The 20,802-nt window shown below is 36.2% G+C and overlaps 3 protein-coding genes across 4 annotated transcripts; 2 read left to right on the top strand and 1 right to left on the bottom strand.

Annotated features, from left to right (window-relative positions):
- The first annotated feature begins 351 nt into the window (after positions 1 to 351).
- Positions 352 to 3,860, top strand: LOC116720052 (dynactin subunit 6). The gene is made up of 7 exons (XM_032563064.1): positions 352 to 551; positions 727 to 791; positions 889 to 994; positions 1,105 to 1,190; positions 1,294 to 1,341; positions 1,428 to 1,570; positions 2,693 to 3,860. Exons 1-7 carry the CDS (start codon positions 364 to 366, stop codon positions 2,783 to 2,785), a joined length of 729 nt encoding a protein of 242 aa, XP_032418955.1. The 5' UTR covers positions 352 to 363; the 3' UTR covers positions 2,786 to 3,860.
- gtf2e2 (general transcription factor IIE, polypeptide 2, beta) lies at positions 2,285 to 15,677 on the bottom strand. 2 transcript variants are annotated; one of them, XM_032563063.1, is made up of 8 exons: positions 15,467 to 15,677; positions 13,410 to 13,574; positions 5,907 to 5,989; positions 5,191 to 5,298; positions 4,602 to 4,784; positions 4,064 to 4,157; positions 3,866 to 3,981; positions 2,285 to 3,718 (listed from the first exon to the last, which is right to left on the bottom strand). In XM_032563063.1, exons 2-8 carry the CDS (start codon positions 13,567 to 13,569, stop codon positions 3,599 to 3,601), a joined length of 864 nt encoding a protein of 287 aa, XP_032418954.1. In that variant the 5' UTR covers positions 13,570 to 13,574; positions 15,467 to 15,677; the 3' UTR covers positions 2,285 to 3,598. The 2 variants fall into 2 exon arrangements, with proteins under 2 accessions (XP_032418954.1, XP_032418953.1); XM_032563062.1 differs by having other exon boundaries at positions 15,471 to 15,677.
- On the top strand, positions 7,196 to 11,330 carry smim18 (small integral membrane protein 18). Its single transcript, XM_032563065.1, has 2 exons — positions 7,196 to 7,415; positions 10,245 to 11,330. Exon 2 carries the CDS (start codon positions 10,250 to 10,252, stop codon positions 10,562 to 10,564), a length of 315 nt encoding a protein of 104 aa, XP_032418956.1. The 5' UTR covers positions 7,196 to 7,415; positions 10,245 to 10,249; the 3' UTR covers positions 10,565 to 11,330.
- Positions 15,678 to 20,802: the final 5,125 nt, after the last annotated feature.

The following is a 20,802-nucleotide window of genomic DNA, read 5'->3' as shown; positions in this document are numbered from 1 at the left end:
AATATGTATATATATAACGCCAATATGGTGAAATAATAATAATAATAATAATAATAATAATAATAATAATAATAATAATAAACAGATCAATTGTCACATTGTATATAATTTTCTAAAACACTTATTATTGTGCCTTTGTTGGCACATTAAGTACCAACCTTATTACCTTATTAAGACATTTATTAATTGTGGTTTGGTTATCCTTTTTTTAGTGTAGGTCTCCTCCATCATATTGATCAAATTATTTCCTGGAAGCAGTCATTAAAGTTGGTTGCTATGGTAACTGCTTCTTAAGTCAGTTAAATTAGTATACGTTTTTAAAAGTGTATCTCCGTGAAGACGCCTGAATGTTTTGCAGTAGTAATGCATCAAGTAATGTTAGTTGTACAGTGTTGTATGGTACAGTGTAGCAGGAGCCATTACATTGACAGACGCATGCGTACATGCACAGAGGGTGGAGAAAGGATTTCCAATCGATACCCGAGTGAATCAACGCAGCCTCCCAGCAGAGCAGCTCCTGTCATGGCAGACAAATTAAACGCACAGAAAAGGTAATGTAATCATAGGTTTATGTCCAATCATTAGCTTAACTGCTATTTGTTTAGAAATAATTGAGAACTGGTGACTGGGAAGTAGTTTTACCGCTTTTTCTAACGTGTCAAGAAAAGTATCTAATTAGCACCTTAAGCTAGCATTGTTGAGCGGTTACTTCTGCTGTTTTCACAGTGTTAAAATAGCAGCCGGGGCTGTAGTCTGTGTTGAAAGCGAGATCAGAGGAGATGTTACTATTGGTAAGATTTGAAAAAAGAAAGTAGCAAACACACATAAGCCAAGAGATGTTGCAAATGGATTGTAACTTGTCTTTACTGTAACTGTTTATTGTTTCAGGCCCTAGAACAGTGGTCCATCCAAAAGCTCGGATTATAGCAGAGGCAGGACCTATTGTGATTGGAGAAGGCAACCTGATCGAAGAACAAGCTCTGATCATCAACAGGTGAGAATTAGCCTCATCTTACAGGTATTTATCAAATTTAAATGTGGATAGAGCTTTACAACAAATTCTAAGGGTAAAAATTTAATTTTGCACCTTTGTATGAATTTAAGTTATCCAGAAAACATCACCCCGGACTCTGAAGTGGAGCCAAAGACCATGACCATTGGTACAAACAACGTGTTTGAAGTCGGCTGTGGTATCCTTTTTGGACAATTCTCTGCTGTTATTGTGTATAAATAATTGAATGTGTTGCGCTTTCATAATTTCAAACCAGATTTGCCTAAACTGTTATTAATCAGTATCGCAAGCCTTGAAAATTGGTGACAACAACGTCATTGAATCTAAAGGTGGGCTCTACCAAATTCAGCTATTAGAACCAAAATCTAATAGAATTACTCACCATATTTTCTTTTTCCTGTGCCTTGCCGTCTAGCTGACGTTGGCAGGAATGTGATTCTCACCAGTGGATGCATCATTGGAGCCTTCTGTCAGGTCAACACCTGTGAGGTCATACCTGAGAACACAGTGATATATGGCTCTGGATGTATGAGGAGAGTTCAAACAGAGAGACCACAGGTATGGATACACATGGTTTGACACATCCAGGTTGCAGAGAAATATTCCAGGTGTAGGATTGTCATTTTTGTTTTGGTGTCACAGTATAATAAATGAATACATTTTTCTGTTGGGACTGTTTATTCATCTCAATGGAAACTAGCTGGTATTCTATACCCCTGCCACTTTATACAAAAACAATTTTCCTTACTTTTAAACATCCCTGCCTGACTAAACGTTTTGCATGTGTACTTAGCTACCCCTCTGAGCAATTTTTATGATGGCTCAAATGTTCAGAAGTAGAAGGGAATAAAAGGTTTACACTGTTTAATCCTAGTGGGACTCTTTTGTTAAATTCTACTACTGGCAAAATGGTGATTCTAATCTTAACATTTAGTGGGATCTACAATTGAAAAAGGAAAACAAACATAGATGCCATGATTTTTACACCAAGGTGCTGCGAAGGTTTTCTCCCAACCATTGCTGAACATCGCCTGCTTGCTGGGTTAAAGAAAGCAGGTTTAAAACTACAGCTGACAAGCTGCTGACTGAAGGCTCTACTCAAGCAAATACCTGAACTGTTTAACCAGCTAATATCACTTTCATAATTGCATTGCTGCATAAACAGCAGAAATAAACCAGTCTTCTATAAACACTACAAAGAGTACAGTGCCCCCTTACATTTTTTATTCTCTTCTTTATCACACTTTTAATACCAGACACAGATAACCTGGATATGAATATTAAAGGTAGTTTTTATTTAGGAAAAAAGACAATCCAAACCAACCTACTCCCATGTGAAGATATAATTGCATCCATTGATTAATTATGAATTATCTACGCTTGCCACATCTCCCTGATTACCGTTTATTCTCTCAAATCAAGAAACCACTTAAATAGAACCCATTTGGCAAAATGAAATGGGCTAAAATGTGTCAAGAACAACACATCTTGTCTCTAAGAAAATTTAAGAGTTTGACATTTGTTGGGCCTCCAGGAAACCACAATGAGCCATTATTTGCAATTGGAGAAAATGTACAACAGTGATGAAGCTATCCAGGAGCGCCCAGCCTACCTACATTTCTAGGATTTTATTTTTGCCATGTTTATGCTCTTCATTAAAATGTTTTATTGTCATTACAGCCGCAGACCCTCCAACTTGACTTCCTGATGAAGATTTTGCCAAATTACCACCATTTGAAGAAAACAATTAAAGCAAGCCACATGACCAGTTAAAATGTAACAGTAAACTGTTTAAATAAATTAAATTGCTTTGTTTGAAGGTAACAAATGTATATAGTTATTAAACACCAAGAATAGTGCCCTTTTGGTATTTTCTACTCTGTAACTGTAGATCAGTCATTTCCCTTTGCTTGTTTATTCTTTTCTAAGATTGAAAAAAAAATGTTTTCCCTCAAGTTTTGGGAGATGGACTTTAAGTACTGACCAATTATTGTTAGAGATTTGAAACCGTATTGTGAAACAATGAAATTTATTAAAATAAATCCAAAAGTCTTGTATTCTGAACCACTGTGCCATGGTTCTGCAAAGTAAAAGCAGAACCATGGTTTTACTTGTGGACTCTTCTGAGAGTCCACAAGAAGAAAAGATGGAGATGTTTTTATGCTGGGTCTTCCACACATCTGGTTAACATCAGAACATCTCTTTACTCAAATTGCACCTTTCAAAACACATCTTTGCTTTCAACTAAAAATAGTCAGAGTAATATTAACACATATTAACCGCATTTACATTTTATCTGTAAGTATGATGTGCCCACTTCTGTCCAGCTTTCATGTGCTTACAGATCTCGGTACTCTTCCCAAAACGTCCTTGAGGTTTGATTGACCAGTGACTCTAAAAAGCATTCCACAACACTGCTGCTATTGGCTCCATGTAATGTCTACTGATCCCTGGAGGGAATGAAAATAAATGAACATGCTAGGTTGTTTTTTTTTCTCTCTTTTTTTTTTCACAGAACCGCAACAAAGTCTGTATTGTATAGCCAGCGGCTTCATCTCCTGCCACCTCGGATTATAGTTTGCGGTTTCACTTCTTTGCAGGCACACCATCCGTGTAGTCCTCCAGAACTCCTGCCAGATGGTTGTTATGGGTTTTGAATTGTCTCTTCCTCTGCCCACTTTGCTTCTTTCTCTTTTGAACTGGCATCTGCAGGGAAGCCAGAATCCAAAGTTAAACAGGATGATTGTTCCAGTACAGAATAAGTGTGACTACATATATATTTTTTCTTGTCTCTAAAAGAAGGTTTTATACAAACTTGCTGAAATAAATATGGGATACAGAAAAGAAACTGACCACTTTCTTTGGTCCAGTCTCTTGCATGGAAGAAATGCCCTGTTTTTTCAAGTACTCTTCAATTTTCTCTTCATCTATGGAGTCCACTGGTACACTCCTCCACAGCTTCTGAAATTCTGCAGTGCAAAGCGAGGAACAAAAAATAAAATGTGTGATTGCTGGTTCAGAGGCGAACTAATAATTTTAAAAAAATCTCACCTTCATCTACTACAAACTGGCAATGCTTGTCGTTGTAGAACAAGATCTTTTTCTTGTCTGGTCTCGTTACAAATACAATCTGATCCCCCAAAGCCTGTGGAAAACAATTTAGTTTTTAACACCCTGCAGAACTATTTATGCCTCTTGATCTTAGTCACATTTTCTGGTTTGGTGTGTTTCTTGGTCTTCATGATGCTACTACTTCACACAGTTTCTAACAAACGCGTTGGGCCTTCACAGAACATCTGCATTTATATCAAGGCTAAATTATACACAACTGCACTATTTACTGATAAGGTGGCTTCTCAAAGCAGCTGGTTTTTCTTTGGGGTATCTGGGAGGTTCTCAACAAATCTAAGCCAATAATTTTCCTTCTACTTGACCATTATGGTGCATTTTGTGTTGGTTTATCACATAAAATCCTTGTTAAGTTAGAATTTTTGGTTGGAACGTGAGAAGCCTGAAAACTTTTGGAAGTCACCTTTTGTAGTAGTTATGTTAATTATTATCTTCTCTCATACAATCGACTTTAAATTACCTTGATAGCCTTAGCAGAATTAGGGAGTCCCTCTTCCACATCGTCCAGCAGCACTCCTCCCAGCCCCAGCTGGTCGTGTTTGTCCAGCAGCCTCAGTAAAGCTTTCTTGTCCTTCAGGTTGTATTTGGGCTTAAAGCCATAAGTTCCATCACGAACCTCAATTTTTGGGTTGTTGACCAAGGCCTGAAGTTTGGGATAAAGATGTACTAGATTACATGTAAAGCTGTTGTGCAAACACATTCATTTTATTCAACATTTATTCAAAACAAAATAGCAAAAATCATGAACTGGAAAGGTATTAGATCATGAGTCTATAAAAAAAACAGCAATTGACCTGTTTTAAATGATATCTTAAGACACTTTGGACAGCCTGAACATCAATACCTTTAAAATAATAAAAGTATAGAACATTGGAAGCAAGCAACTTGTAAAGGTTTGGGATTTCTACACAGTTTTGTATGATGTAAAGATGGATCAGTTTTAAACGCAAGATAAAGTTTATGAGAAATGTTTGCGGAAAGAACCAATTCCTCTTGAAGTGATAAATAAACAAAGACCTGCAATGACCCTGAACATGACAGGAGCACACCTCAGTCATTAGCCATTGTTTCTGTTTCAGACTGATGTCAAGAAGTTTGGTCTCATCCAGTATTTCATCAAGGGTCAGGAAGTGGGTGTCACCATTCTGATGCCTCGTCTGTAAACAGGACAAAGATCAGGCAAAGTTAAAACACATGTAGGAGAAACACCTGCTAACACAAAAATATTTCATTGTATTTATTTTACTTTTAAAAATATCTTAATTGAAAATTATTGACAGATTCAGCAACGTCTTCTGCAAGTTGGCAGCTAAAATGACAGGGGGCTTTACAGCTTTTAAAACTCACATCAACAGACGGCACAAAAGTACAAGCATTAAAAAGAAATCTGTCGAGTGATATGCGAGTTCAGCAAAAAGAAAAAAGATGAGTCACAGCGCAGACAGAAGATCGCTGCCTTTCTGCAGAACCGCAGAATGATAAACAAGCTGTTAATGTACCCAAAGAAAGACTCGAGCGCAAATGTTACACAGGGGACAAGTCTGACTCATCCTGCTGATACGATCATCCGAAAAATAGACTTATTTATGAAGCTGTGATGGAGATGACTGGACAATAAAAAATTAATGGTGGTGTGAAAAGTGTTGAGCCAGTCTGACTCTGATCTCAACACTTTTCATGTAATTAGGAATGACAAAAACATTTGGCACAAAAATATTCAAATCTACACAAAGCCTACTAATGCTCTTTTTAAACATGTGGTTACCTTCATGTAGTTGACAATCTTGGCCAGGCAGCCAAACTTGTACCCAGCGCTTGCCTTGCTGTTAATGCTTCCATTTGCAGATTCTGTGGAATACAGAACAAACAAAAACAGAAAAAAACAGAATTCATTATATAGTAAGCATAGTCGATATAATACACAAAATATGTGTGAAATGTTTCTTACAGTGACAAAGTTTTAAAATCAATGAAGTGCTTTTTTCCAAAATGTAATGAAATGTGGGTTGATTCAGTCAAACATCTGATATTCTGCTATAAATAAAAAAGCTAAGTATAGGTGAAGTGTTGCAGCTTTCTGAAACCCTGTGTTGAACCAAATAAAAATTTAGGAACACAGTTTAGGCGGAACCAAAACCTGAATTTTTAAATACTGAATTTAGAACAAGGGTGTCAAAGTCATTTTCATTTTGCGTCACATTAAAATCATGAATGTCCTCAGTGACATTAACAAACTGTTAACATATTATAGCTTTCTCTACATTTGATTAGACCCATTTTATTGGAGTTCATGCAATTCCAATTAGATCTTTTTCACTGCTGGATCCCTTGATTAACTGTTTCAAAACAGGTCCGTGTGCCAAATCTTTGCACTTCTGTATCTTGTTAATGTACTAAAGATTATTAGTACATGTACATCTTTTGGTGCCTTTGATGGTAACCAGTTTAGAAAATGTATGTTAATCCTCTACAAATTGTACCCAAAAATTACTCCTGTTCATATTTTCAGGCAGACTCTTGTAAGTTTTTAGTTTGACTTCTGAGACTGCTCAGTCACAATTATTACATTATATATTATTAATATTTAATCATTAAGTTTGGAAACACACTTATATTGCATGTAAAAAATAAAATGTATTTAATTTATATACATTTCCCCCAAATTTATACATTTCCTGTTATTTTTCCAAAGGTGCCTGGGCCAAATCCACCTCACAATAACTATTTCTGTGACCCTCCTGAAAAATCCTTTTTTTTTTGTATACGTCCAAATGACATCATTGTGAAAAGATTTTAAATATTATTTAATCTTAAGAATTGCTAATCTCCGCTAGGGTCGAGTCATAACACCCATCACTACCTCCCTTGTCCAGATCTGAAATGAGCTCTGACCAATCATGGTAAAAAACAGACACCGATTCATAAATGACTCATGGTGTGGGAAGGAGCCTCTGTGGCTGTTAGCTGAACGGTGGGCAGAACGGCAAATTTCTGACAGTTCTGCTAGCGAATGGTGTGGGAGCAGGGGCGGAGGGAAAGAGCCAATGATGGGGAGAAGCCTGATCTGTTCAGGAGATGCATGAAGAGCTGCAAGGAGTGGCGGAGGAGGAGAGCGGGTGCACGAGCAACGGCTGAAAGTGCATGAGTGTGCCGAGGAGAGCAGGTTGATGTGTGAGTGTGAGCGAGGGGAAGATCCAAGAGACAGGGGGAGAACTGAAAACAAGGGAGTTCATCTTTTATCCAGCATCTTTAAGAAGCTGAGCCAGACACACAGGTGAGTTAGTATATTTTTTTCCAGATAAAGGGTAGTCTGAATCATGAGAACGTGTTTGACATTAACCAATCACAACAAACCACTGCCTGACCTGAAAACAAAAACTGTTGTTGGTTTTAATTTTAGGACTAGTGCTAGGTGTTTTTAAGCTGCTGAATCACAAATGTTAAAATGCAGCAAATTCATATTTACAAATTAAATCTATTTTGCTTAATCTTATTTAAAACTGCAGCATTCCCAAATAATAGCAATGAAAAAATTACATTTAAAACCTTTAGCCATCAGATTCAATAGCAAGGCCAAAATTGCTTACACACACACACACACAGACAGAGGATTAAATAAACATGGACCAGACTGCACTCTTCTCTGGTTGAATAACAAGCACCAGAATATCCGTTTCTGTGTCTGCGCAGGCGTTCATGAGCGTCATGTCTCCGTTTCTCAGAACACACAGCTCTGAGGAAACTGCTGCTGTCACGACAAACCAGTGAGGGGGGTAAAATCGGCGAAGAGATGCCCAGGGAAACACCGTCAGGAATGTGTGTTTTTTCTGAGTGGTGGCCAATTTTGAGAGAGCATTACGTAGTCCTGCAACACCTACTAACCATGGCTGGGGTGGGGCTCTCGCAAAGGGGGGGTTGGTAGCAGATGCTGCAGGGAGCCAAAGTGTCCCCTACTGATTGTTAGGAAAACAGAAATATCAAGCTGGAAACATGAGGGGGGATAGAGGAGGTCAGCTAAGGTTAGTCTGAGGTTGTTGCCATGGCAACGAATCTGAATGAAACTGATGAAATGATGCTGTACATGGATTATAAAGTTAAATTTCATTAACTGACAGCAAGCACACACACAAAAGCTTCTGTCATCATAAACAACCACATCTCAATAATACAGAAAAAATAAACCTGCAACTAGGACTAAGATATTAACGATCACCAGTTGAAGTGGGCCACATGAACTAAAAATTTTAAACAATATTTTTTGTATGTTTTGTGATAATAAGAGGCCCATCTCAAAAAATACTGCTTTTGGAAAAAGATGCCCATCTTTTAGGCTTCAATAAGATAAATTCCCATCCATAATGGCCAGAGTTTGTTTTAACTCAAGTTTTTAACTAAGGTAGTCATTAACACCAAATGCTGACTGGATGGTCTAAAACTAAATAAATAAGTGGAACCATCATACCTGAGCCCTAGGTAGTTAGAACACTCTTCAGGGCAGATGTCTTTACTGTCAGTCAGTCATTTTCATCATTAGTTATAAACACCTAAGCTTACAACTGGCAGCAAAGAGGAAGGAAGGCATTAAAATAACCGTTTTAAAGTGACTGATCTCTTTCATACTGTGTTGTCGCCTCTACTTCCAAAGTGAATAAATAGCTATCTATCGATGTGCAAAGATTTAATCTTATTCTAGCTCTATAAAATCTACCAGAAAGTTTATCCAAAAAAAACCCAAAAGTGGCTGATGGAAGCAGAAACAATGAATTTGATCTTTTACTGCAAAAGCAGATCAGTACTAACACTTAAGTTATTGAAATATTTATCACAAATTGTATTTTTTCCAATATTATAGACCCCTAAACATCAATATCAGCTGGTCAGATCTTTAAGAAAAGTAAAGACTGGATGTAGACCACAAAATCTTAAGAGGTGAAAGTAAGTGGTTCAGAATAAATTATTGAACATGGCCTCCACAATGCAACCCCTTAAGAGAAGTGAAGCGAGGATGCCAAGAGTTATTTCAGATAACAAGAAGCTCTAAAGGTACATTTACAGGCCCTTCTGCTATTATTCTGTAACATTAAAGCAGGTCTTTCACATGTAACATCAGTTTGAGTTGGAAGCTCTAGGAGGAAATGGACAGTAAATGCAATCTAATAAAACTGGTCAAGAGACAAGCACTTCAGTTCCTCTGCTCAGTGTTTTCTATCTGTAAGCAATCTGGGTCAGCTACCTAGCTCTCTCTTTCTGCTCTCTGTGTGTCAGAAACATGCGTGTGCACACTTGTGTGTGTGTGTGTCTGTGTGGGCAGAAATGCTTGCACACCTCATAGTGGTTCAAAGTGGTAGGTGTTGGCTAAAAGAACGACTGATGGGAGACAATTTGTCTAACCATGTAGCTACTGAACATTTCCTAATTTAACAATGTAGTTCCTTAGATACAATGCCTATATCTATTAAACTCCCTTTAGAGTTCTAAAAAGTATACAAATATTTTTTGCAGATATCCATTTTATAACTTGCTTAGAACAAGGCTACCAAAATTTTGATCGATTCCAATAATTTCTGATGAGAAAAAGTATGCGTGATATATATATATACTGTATATATAGAGTATATTCTTTTTTTCTCTGGGCAGTCAGTTATTTATATCAGAAGCAAAGACTGTGTGAAAGGGAAGTTGCTGTTGCTGTTAAACAACCTTTTAGTATTATTTGTGAAACCAAAACATTTACAGAGTTGACTATTGAACCAATCTTCATTATCTTATATTAGTTAGGAGGCTTGTAAAGAAGAGTCTTCTTCTTACAAGGAATGTTTTGCTCATCCTGAGCTAATTTCTAACATATTGAGAATTCAATACGAGCAAGTAGTGCTAAATAAGGTGAATTCCTAGATCGGGAAAATATCAGATTTTTGAGTTCTGGTTAACTAATCAAAGCCGAAAAGCTGAAATTTCTACCATAGGTTTTTCTTGACAGTTCAATGATAGTCATATGGTAAAACCAAACAGTTCCTTCTTACTTATTTTTAAAGAAATGAAAACTAAACACAGAATTTCACAACAATACATCTTTTTTTTTCATGCTTTTGTCTCCAACCAGAAAACATGGCCAACATCACAACCACTGTCCACCCAAGTAGTCTCCCTGAGGCCGTCCCTCTGTCCCGCGTCTCCTTACAGGTCCAAGAAGTCTACCCCTTCCATGATGGCTGGAACGTTGCCTGTTTCATCATCCTTCTCCTTTTCATCCTCACTGTCCTCTCCCTGGCTGCCTTGGCTGTGCTCTATGAGCTACTTGACTGTGGGTGCTGCACTAAGGGGAAAACACACCACCAGCTACAGGAGGAAGGCCCAGGGAGCTGCAGCAAGCTCATGACCAACATCTGCAAGGAACCAGAGTCCCACACCGAAGTGGTATAGAGGCAACAGAGATGGGCAAAGATGAATTTTGGGTCTCACTGGAAAATAAGGACTGAAACTGTCAGACAGTAAGGAGTAATGTAACAATAAATAATGAGATCTTGATTTTTGTTCTTTTTTTATTTCAAACAGATTTTTTTTTCTCTCCACCTAATTTCAGGATGTTTCTGAGAAATTGAAAGCATGAGAGCTGACAATTTTGCTTAAAGCACTTCTTTCAAAATAATAAAAAGAAAAACCGTTTATTTGGTGGATCATTTTTCCAACTCAAAGGGACCATCTGGTTGCATGCCAAAATTATGGTGATGTTAATCATCATCAATGCTTTGGTGAGCAAGCGTGCTTCTCCCCCCCCCATGTTACACATTACCTGCTTGACAGCAACATCAATATAAATAGCACTGCTTCTTTAGCTCAACACAAGCTTGGTAGCTGAACTGTCATTTACTTTATTGTGTCATTCCATATGCCTTACTACAAACTGCCTAACTCTCACTAAAAGATGTGGGCTTTTTAAATCACTATTAAAAACTGACTGTTGCTTGGCATGTAAATTGTGTGGGATTATTTTGTTGGAACTGTATGTGTGTGTATAAAAGGGTTCAATGATACAATTTGTAAGGTTTCCAATGGAAAGCTCCCATTCCTGTTGTATAAAAAGATATAAGCTTTCCAAAGCTTGCTGAGCCAATCTCTCTGCAATTCATACATTGAAATGTAATGTCAAAGTCATTTTTCTTGTAATAAAGTCCCACTTCACAGAAAAGTGTGTCGCCATTACTTGGTGTCCAAAAAAAGAAAAGAAAAGAAAAGCAATGTCTCTCAGCCATGATGAAACATACATTGAATTGCAGGCCATGCAGCCAGATTGATTACTGCAACAGTGTCTTCTTCACAGGTCTGCCTAAAACTCCCTGTAACTCCCTGTGGCTCCCTGTAACTTAAGAGAAAAAACTTTCAAATATTTTAGTTAGTTTATAAGTCAGTGAATGGCTTAATACAAAAATACTTTAAAGACCTGTTGTCATATTAATCTTAGGTCCCCTGGTTTTAGTCTACTATGCATTCCCAGAATCAGAACCAAACATGGAGAAGGATTATTGAGTTTTTATTCTCCTCTAATCTGGAACACTCTGCCAGAAAACTGCAAAATGCTGAAACCATGATTTCCTTCATTGACCATCCTTTATTATGCCACTTTTTTCCTTGTTTTATGTTTTCAGCATGTGAAGCTCTTTGAACTGCCTTGTTGATAAAATGTGCTGGTTGATAAAATGTGGTGTTCCAATGCAACCGCCTGGTTCTAAGTGGTTGCTAAGCAACATTTTTCAATCTGAATGGCTCAAAAGCTGCCAGGACTGCTGGAGAAATCAGACGGAAGGAACATACAAGACTCGGTGTTACAAACTAATGACGTTCTGTTTGACAACTCACTGTTTTGTGCTCCGCCTTTTTCTACCATTGTGCAAAGCACTTTATATTGTTATACCTACTAAAATATCTTACAAATTTTCCTTGCAATTTGTGTTTTTCTTAAAATCACAGGTGGCACAACTATTAGTATCCCACTAAAATTTCTTTGAAACACATGCATGTCAACCAGTGTTTTAATTTATAATTTTGTTATAAATATGAAAATAAATTACATGACACAGAGGCCTATTTTGGCTAAAGTTCATTAGGCTGGACACAGATGAATTTCTGTCCTGCCACCACACACAGAGATAAGGATGATTGGAGAAATAAGCATTTCTCCAAGTTCACTGTTGCTATGTACGTAGAATCCGAATAGAAACTGTCTGGGACAGTTGCAAGGAAAAAGCCCTAATGGGAATGTAAGTTGGGCCTGTGTTCAGATGAGACTCAGACTGAGATGGAGAATGAAATAAAGGATGCATAAGTGGAAAACCAGTTTACGTCGACTGTTAAATACGGTAGCAGATCTGGGATGCCATGAGCTTGTTACTCTCTGGGATGAGTGAATTCCATCATTTCATTTTTTTAAATACCTAAGCATTCAAAAAATCTGGTGGGCTTTACTAGCAAACTTAAAATGAGTTGCTATCAGGTCTGTCAACATAATACATAAGAGAAATGGCCAAGACAGCAAAGAGGAGGTTCATCAAACACAAAAATCAAACTTCTTCCATGACCTTGCCAGTTCTGACATACAAATCCTTAAACCCCGCCCCAAAAAACATGTGACAATAAACAAGAAGACAGCAGAACAGATGGATGAAGACTGTGAATGATCTACAGAATGTAGAAAGAAGAAACAGTCAAAGTTCCCTCCTCTTGAGCGTTCCCAACTTGTGAAATGTCATTGATTAAACAGTCCTCTTGCCAAGTGGACCACCCAGGATTTTCTTTAAAACAGTTTTTCTTATCATGGGATTTTTCATTGCAGCAGCATGTGAGATACTGCAACCAAACACAAACTTGTTTTAAGGTTTTTTACCAGAGGTGCCAATCAATATATTAAAACTGCAATGTTTTCATTACAACTAAAGGTTCTGCAATTAAAGTGACCATAATCAGCTTTTAACACTTAAAAATAATCTTGAGGTTTTGTTCACCACTGGCCAATAAATGTGTCAATGAAAGAATCATACTAGATGGCAGAACAGAAAAGCTAGGAATAATAGCAGTGTTGCATTTCTAAAGTGTAAAATAGAACCTTACAGCCCATTGGAGCATTTAGTATCAGTCAATCGCCGACACACACAGGAACGGGAATCTTTATTAATGTGAATGTGTATAATATCACAGACATCAGTCACAGAGAAATGTCTTCCTTTCATGCTTTGATCAAAGAGACACTGATTAAATGAGATGTTTCACTTACCAGAGCTGTTTTTGGATCCAGAGGAGCTCTCCTTATCTACTTTGGGTTTCTTCTTCTTGTGAGATCCAGATTCTGATGCGGCTGGCCGCTTTTCTACAGCGGGAGTGGAAAGGGCTCTCTTTTGGAACAGCTCACGCTCTCTAAGCAGAGCTGGATCCATCCTGGCTGAGATGAAAGAAGAAAACATGGACGTTGTATAAGTATTTTGATGCAAAACAGATTTCAGGCAGACTTGCACAACAAATTTCAAATGACTGATTTGCTAAAACCCTGTTTTATTCCTCAACACAGCCTGAGTCAGCTTTCCCCCAAAAAGCTTTATTCCAATTTTTTTGGGGAATAAATCATTCATATTCAGAGATAATCTACCAGGTTTTTCTTTCTAATGATCTTCCAAATATTATTGTTTGTTGTTGGCTGCATCTTTATTCAAAGATTTTGCTTACCTGGAAGTCAAGACCATTGCCATTCCTAAAGAAATGAGCATTTGCCAGAGAAATCTTTTCTATGTGTTACTTCATATCTTAAACAACAGTGACTATAACATAGAGCCAAACTTAGTTATTGAAAAATCAGCTTTAAGATGGCTTCGTAAACTCATTGATCTATTTCTTTAGATTTCCTTCTCTAACTTGATACTGTGCAAAACGTAGGAGTTCCTGTATTAGTTTATGGCTCTAGTTCCATAGAAAAGGTATCAAATTTCAGACCATTTGTATCAATTCTCTGTCCTTAACCAGCAACATTTTCAATAAGTACATTTCAATTTGGTTTTTGACAAAAATTAAATCCTTCAGATGAAGGATGATGCATGTTTTAGTTCATGAATTAGCTCTTTGCAGATCCCAACTGTCCCACTTGACCTAATTTTTCTAGGCCCTGCCATCCACAGTTCGAATGAGTCTTTTTTAAAAATTATTCTTATTCCATTAGCAAGCTAAAATGTATTACAGACAACAAATTCACTACTTGTGAATAAGACAAAATGTAGGTAAAGTACAGATGAATTTATGTTAAAATGGTAACATGGCTAATTTTGTTGGGTAGTAAGTGTTTAACCAACACTTCAAACAGATTATGCAAAGTCTATACAAACATTGTAGATTTGAATAAATTGAGGTACATCTCTGACCCTTTACACATCACATGTTCCCTCCATTCCCTCCCAATTTCGTTTATCGTTTATAACAAGTGGTAATACACAGAACTATAACAACACAAATATAGGCTATTATACATTGGTCTATACAATATTAAAGAAAACCTATAGATTTTCAATTTGGTACATTAAACATATAACCAATTATAAGCAAAAATGTCTGACTTTTTTGTCATATGTAATAAAGTTAACTAACAATGAAATTTCATTTTAAAAATCAAAGCAGCTAAAAAACATTCGTCAGAAAAGGCATTGAAGCAGGAGTAAAAAAACATATACAACTACTGCAAAGAACAGTGTGACATTTACAACAGTCTTGCTTCTTAGAACTAAGTTATTGAAAAATAATGAATGAGAAGAAGAGATATATTATTATTCTTCGTTCCAAATAAGCAGGCTGAACAAAGCAGAGCCAAAAATAACAACTGAAATAACCAAATATGACAAAATCATAAATGAAGCCTATGTTTGCCATGCTTTGCCTTGGAATCGATTCATAATTTGGAAATACCCCCCGAGGTTTATTTAGATGAGAACTTCTCCCAAAACATTTCTGATTAGCTAAAAAAAAAAAAGAAAATAACATTAGTAGCTTGACAGGGCATATATTTTCCTAAGATATCAACACAAAGGTATTGATCTAAACAACTGATAGGAAAAACAAGGTAAGAGCTCGAACTGTAACAGCTGGTTGATTTAGCTAACGTTCGTCATCACTGTTGTATTAAGTAAACAGTTAACTGACGTAATAACTTCTTAAACATTGGGAGACAGTTTAACATTCTAATCTAGACACACAAAAAAAAAAAAAAACAGCAGAACGCAGTAAAGAAAATGTACTGTACTCTAGCTGTTAACCTAGCATTAGCACATGCAGTGTTAGGTTAGTAAACGGTACCTGCCTTTTGCTTTGTCCTCTGCAAATAAACTGCAGTTAGTCCAAAAGGACTAATTAATCAAAGCGTAAAGCCAAATTAATCTTCCAGTAAATCAGCAATTTTCCGCCTTTTCTATTGTGAAATAAGTTGATACCAGCTAGCTAGCTAGCTAACTAACTAACTTCTAACAAATGTTTTCTCTTCACGGGACTTCCGCTTCTTGTTCGATATATCGGTTTTCGACAGCTAACCATACACTACGTCACCACGCATTTTCCATTGGACAGAGAAAAACATCTTGTGTATATTTTTTTTCTGTCCAAAGTTTTCGGAAATATAAACTAAAGAGGATTTGTCGAAAATTAGACATACCTAATAAATACTAACGTAAGATAAGTGTCCTTTAAAATTATTCACAATTCCAAAGCATTTTTGTTAACAATTTTTGACCCATTAGTGTTGTAACTTTCTGCAAAATGAAAATATTGTTCATCTGTTTTGGGATTGTTGTACAAGAATGTTCTGGAAGACAGTTGTTTTTAATTAAAAACAATTAGAAAATTAATTTATCAACCAGGGCTGTTTCATTTGGAATAGAAAAATATAATCTCAAAGATAACGAACTTTGGGAATTGGGATTTTATGGTAGATATTTGGAGATGTGAATATATTTACCTTAAACAATAACAAATGTTAACAAATTCTCTTATCTTCAGTTAATATCTATATAGAGTCCTTAAAGTTAAGTTTCAATTCTAAAGGAATTTAAATAATACCTGCTATATTTGTCCCTTCCAAGATATATACTTTGAGGTAACGTCTTCAGAAGGAGTGTTTCAACACTACCACCTAGTGGCGTAATGGCATAATTTTATCACTAGTGAATTTATTTATTTATTTTTTATAAATTCTTGTTCTTGCAATGCTCTTGGAAACTTTCACAGAAAAGAACTTTAAATAAGCAGAATTTTTAGATATATATTTTTTAACATATTTTCTTATAAGCTAAAGTTGATTATTCTTTATGCAGAAAACAACATGACATAATGTCGATGTAATTAATCATCTGAGCATGAAGTACATATGTCCTAAAATATAGAGTGGACGTGGCTTACCTGAATGCCATAGCCGTGTTTTGTGTTCAAGAGTATATTTAAACAGTGTGTCCTGTTTCAAGAGCAGGATAATAAACTCAAAACTTTAAAAGTCTGTGTTGCACTTTATCCAGATTTTCATTCCTTCTTGGAATCTGAACTGTTTACATGAAGGAGTGAACAACATCATTAAAATATAATAAAATATTACATGTCCAGAGTATCAAGAAAAGAAGAAAACATTCAGGATTATATCATCACAAGCCCCTTATTTTGGCTCTATGTATACACTCTAAGGAATGCTCCTAAAACTTTGTTGAATCTATGCCACAAACAATGAAGTTCTGAAAGCAGAAGGTGAACATACTGCCGTGGAAGTCTACACTTTATTTTCTAGGGTTGTTTTTAAAGTCACTGCAGATTAGCCACTAAAACACTAGTTTAGGAAACAGAGTGACCCACTCTTTTCTGATGTAGCAAACTCTGTGATGCTGATTAAATTGTTGGATCTCTTATATTCCCAGTCACTGCTATGACAGTTGTGTACATCTGGGAAATGATGATAAAAGCCAATGGAAAACCGAGTAAACCATAACATTCCAACCTCTTTTTAATGCTTTTAAATAGATAGATGGTGTGGGTACAGTGCATCATAGCATGTTCAACCATCTTGGCTCTGGAACTTATTGCTCAGTCTTCACACATGCATCTTAACACCTGCATGAAGCTCTTAAAATTTTCTCAACTATTTTTTCCCTTGGCTAAGGCGATATCCTTCCTATTTAGGTAGAATTGCTTTCATCTCTTTGGGAAGGTGTAATAATGTGCAAGCTGTCAAGTTTCAGTCTAAGACACAGTTTGTGTCTGTTAAAAACCTTTAGTCTAACATTGAAACCCCTTTTGTGTTTTCAGGAGGATGACAAAGGAGATTTTCTGTTCTGTGTTGTGCTTACAGAGCTACCCTCCTGAATAATTTCAAGGAGTTAAGATGAGAATTCTATACTTAAGAGTCACAATATTTACACCAATTGAAGATGAATCATTATCGGAGTTAGTCACAAAATAGAATCAAGAATGAACCTATTAGTGATCCCTTTTAGTCTACAATAATGAACAAGTAAAAAAAAAACCCATAAATCTGTGTGTCTTCGATCATGGCTGTCTTTTAATATCTACTGCTTATTTATATAATTTAAAATAGTATTGTGATGGATTGCTGTATATGTGTTGTCTTTCAGGGAACAGGGTTGTTGCAATACTGCTGATATATTCGGACTACATCTCTCACTGACTGAGACCAGGCTTTACTGGCTGCAGATGGAAGGCAACTTCACCACCAGGCAATCAGCAGAGAGAATGGATGAGATAAAGCTACAGCCTAACCAGAGTGCCAAGAAGAAGACAAAAAGACAGGTAATCACATCAAAGCAGCAGGGTGCAGACTGTAAGTCTTATAACTGAGCTAGTTTTTAGATCAAGCTGAGTGAGAGAAATAGACGGCTTATTTCCAAAAAATAGTCTTTGCTTCAATTGAAAGAGCTTTTCTATGTAACCAAAAAGGCAAAAAGTTTATTATGTAAGATGCCTCAACATTTTATCCAAGAACTGAGGAGGAACTTGCTTGAGCTTCAAGGCATAAATCCTCTGATGCTCACTTTAGATGTTTTCTTGCTTTATTTTTCACTTTGACTGGCTTGACATAATGTCAAAGAGTTTTCTTTGTGGATTCATTTGCTTTGTGAGGCAAAGTACGTCAACCCTTTGTTTCACTGAATTTGTGGTCTGTCAGATTAAAGTGGCTGAAAGTGCTTTTCTCAACACTTTATTGATTCTAAGAAAGAAAAAAAAACACATTCATCTTATATGTGGTACCTGGAGTTTGTAGGTGGTTTGATCGGATTTGATTGAAAAGGGATTTGAAAGAACTGTAAGAAAAAAAAAAAAAATAATAAAGCAAAGAAAATATATAAATCTATTACTCAAACCAGCAGTGCTATAAAAATTAACTTGTGATGACAAGAATTCATGATATCAAGATGCACACTGCCCACAACTTCTAGATATTCCAAAGTGTTTTGATAAGTAACTGTAATAACCTTGGAGCATTTCCCCTGGGATGTTGTGTGGAAATACCTCTGTAATGATAAAATTTAGTAAGGGTTTGCAGTTCAAATCTTGACATCTGTGCTGGCACATCATTCTGAATGTCTTCTTATATACACATCATTCCTTATTCTCTACTGGAGCAACAACCTAGGGCATAGCAGGAAGTTTCGGGGAACTCAGCAGGACTTCAACAACACATCAATAATAGATAATAAGGAAGAGAGATGAGAGATACAGAAGCTTTACTACCTAAGTCATCATGCTTTATCAATCTGATCACTTGGGCACAGATTTTCTGTTGAAATTCCTTTGTTTTGTTCCTTTGTTTTTCATCCAAATCTCTTGTTTCTTTACCACTGCACAACTGGGCCTTTTTGAGTGCATTGTTCCTGAGTACTTTTCCCCTTTAAAAGCCTTGTTAACTCTACAAGCTTCTACTTTTATTTCATAACTTATGTCTCAATTTCCAAATCAAATGTGACTTTTGAAAGAATTTTTTTTCTATCTACTGTTCATTTCTTTCACACCATTGCTGCAAAAAATTCACACCCAACAGCTTCTGGTATTAAATGCAGCCGAGATGCATATTCGACACATACCGCAGACTCCGCAAGCAATTTGCCGCCATCTAGCGGTCTGAGAGTGAATGACAACCACTCGGGATTTCACACTGGTCTGAATGCGCTGCGTATATATTGTAGTTCAATTTAAAAGTTACATTTAGCAGCATTAGTAGTACTGACGTAATCATCTGCATATCTACATTTGATTGATTACTATTAAACTATTCTTAATGTATGGATCCAATAAATGTATATATATTAATTTTAAGTTAAATCTCTGCTTGATTTAGAATCTCATTGCAGCAAAAAGCACTTTTTAAATACAGTACAGACCAAAGGTTTGGACACAACTGTGTGTCCAAACTTTTGGTCTGTACTCAGTTCAGACCAAAAGTTTGGACACACCTTCTCATTGAATTCAATGAGAAAGTGTGTCCAAACTTTTGGTCTGTATTGAGTACAGACCAAAAGGTTGGACACACAGTTGTGTCCAACCTTTTGGTCTGTACTGTATATCTTTAAATAAATTCAGGCAGGAGTGTGTTAAGGTAAAATAGGTGGTGCTTGACATTGACTTTGGACCTACAGTAGCCTACATATCTAAACTTCAAAAATGTCTTGAAATACCAAAGATAACAAAAATATAATCAGATCTTTGGTGACTTGGTTTTATTTTTAATTCTTTCTGTTTGGTTGAAGGTGCACTAATGGAAATAGCTATAAGCTTAAGATGGATTCATAACTTCTGTCTGTTTTATGTTTTGATTTTTTTTTATTCTTACAATTTACACTTACATTTCTTATTTGTAAAGGTGTAATGCAGCAAGTTCAACAGAAACAAAATACTCTGCTTTCCATAACAAACTAAACTAGCAAGACAAAGTACCTATTTTCTACCAAATTATGCAATTTTGAGTAATAGCCCCTGAAGCATCTTATTTTAATTTTTAAATGATTTTGAACTGTAATCTTTTGCTTGTCCTCTGAGTTGAAGATGGATTTGGTGAAATTTATTGATAAGGCAATCCCTCAAACATCCTGCTTCTTTGTGTGACATCACGGAAAAATATATACAGTATGTAAATATATCAAGTGTGGACTTCCAACAGTTCAGCTTATCCTTAGGAACTACTTGTTCACCTGTTCAAATGATTGTATACAAGTATAAACAACATAGATTTTCAGCCATCATACTGCTCAAGAAAGAAACAGGAGAGTGTCAATAACCACAGTGAAATGACATAGTTAGCCGCTAAACTGACTACTCCAATGAAATAGAATGGTTACATTTATTTATTAGAGTCTAAATTCTGAAGATGGCCAATATTGAAGCATTCCCCAAATGTTTGACCTAAGTAATTTCAAAGGCAAATCTACCACATATTAGGAAAATGTACATAAACTCCCACATTTCAAGAAAGTAGTAAAGTAATCACTTTGGTTTTTATTTAGATTGAATTGGTAATTGCAACTGACTAAGTGCAAGTTTGATCTAATTTAATGTTATATATGAAAGAAAAAAAAAGTCATGTGTCTTTTTGTTCAGTGTATGTTAACATCTGGTGTAATTTGTGTATTGTAAGAGCTTATTAT

This window comes from Xiphophorus hellerii, chromosome 5, assembly GCF_003331165.1.
Source record: "Xiphophorus hellerii strain 12219 chromosome 5, Xiphophorus_hellerii-4.1, whole genome shotgun sequence".
NCBI classification, from domain to species: domain Eukaryota; kingdom Metazoa; phylum Chordata; class Actinopteri; order Cyprinodontiformes; family Poeciliidae; genus Xiphophorus; species Xiphophorus hellerii.
The sequence above is the reverse complement of the archived record's forward strand: the minus strand, read 5'-3'. Positions and strand labels throughout refer to the sequence as shown.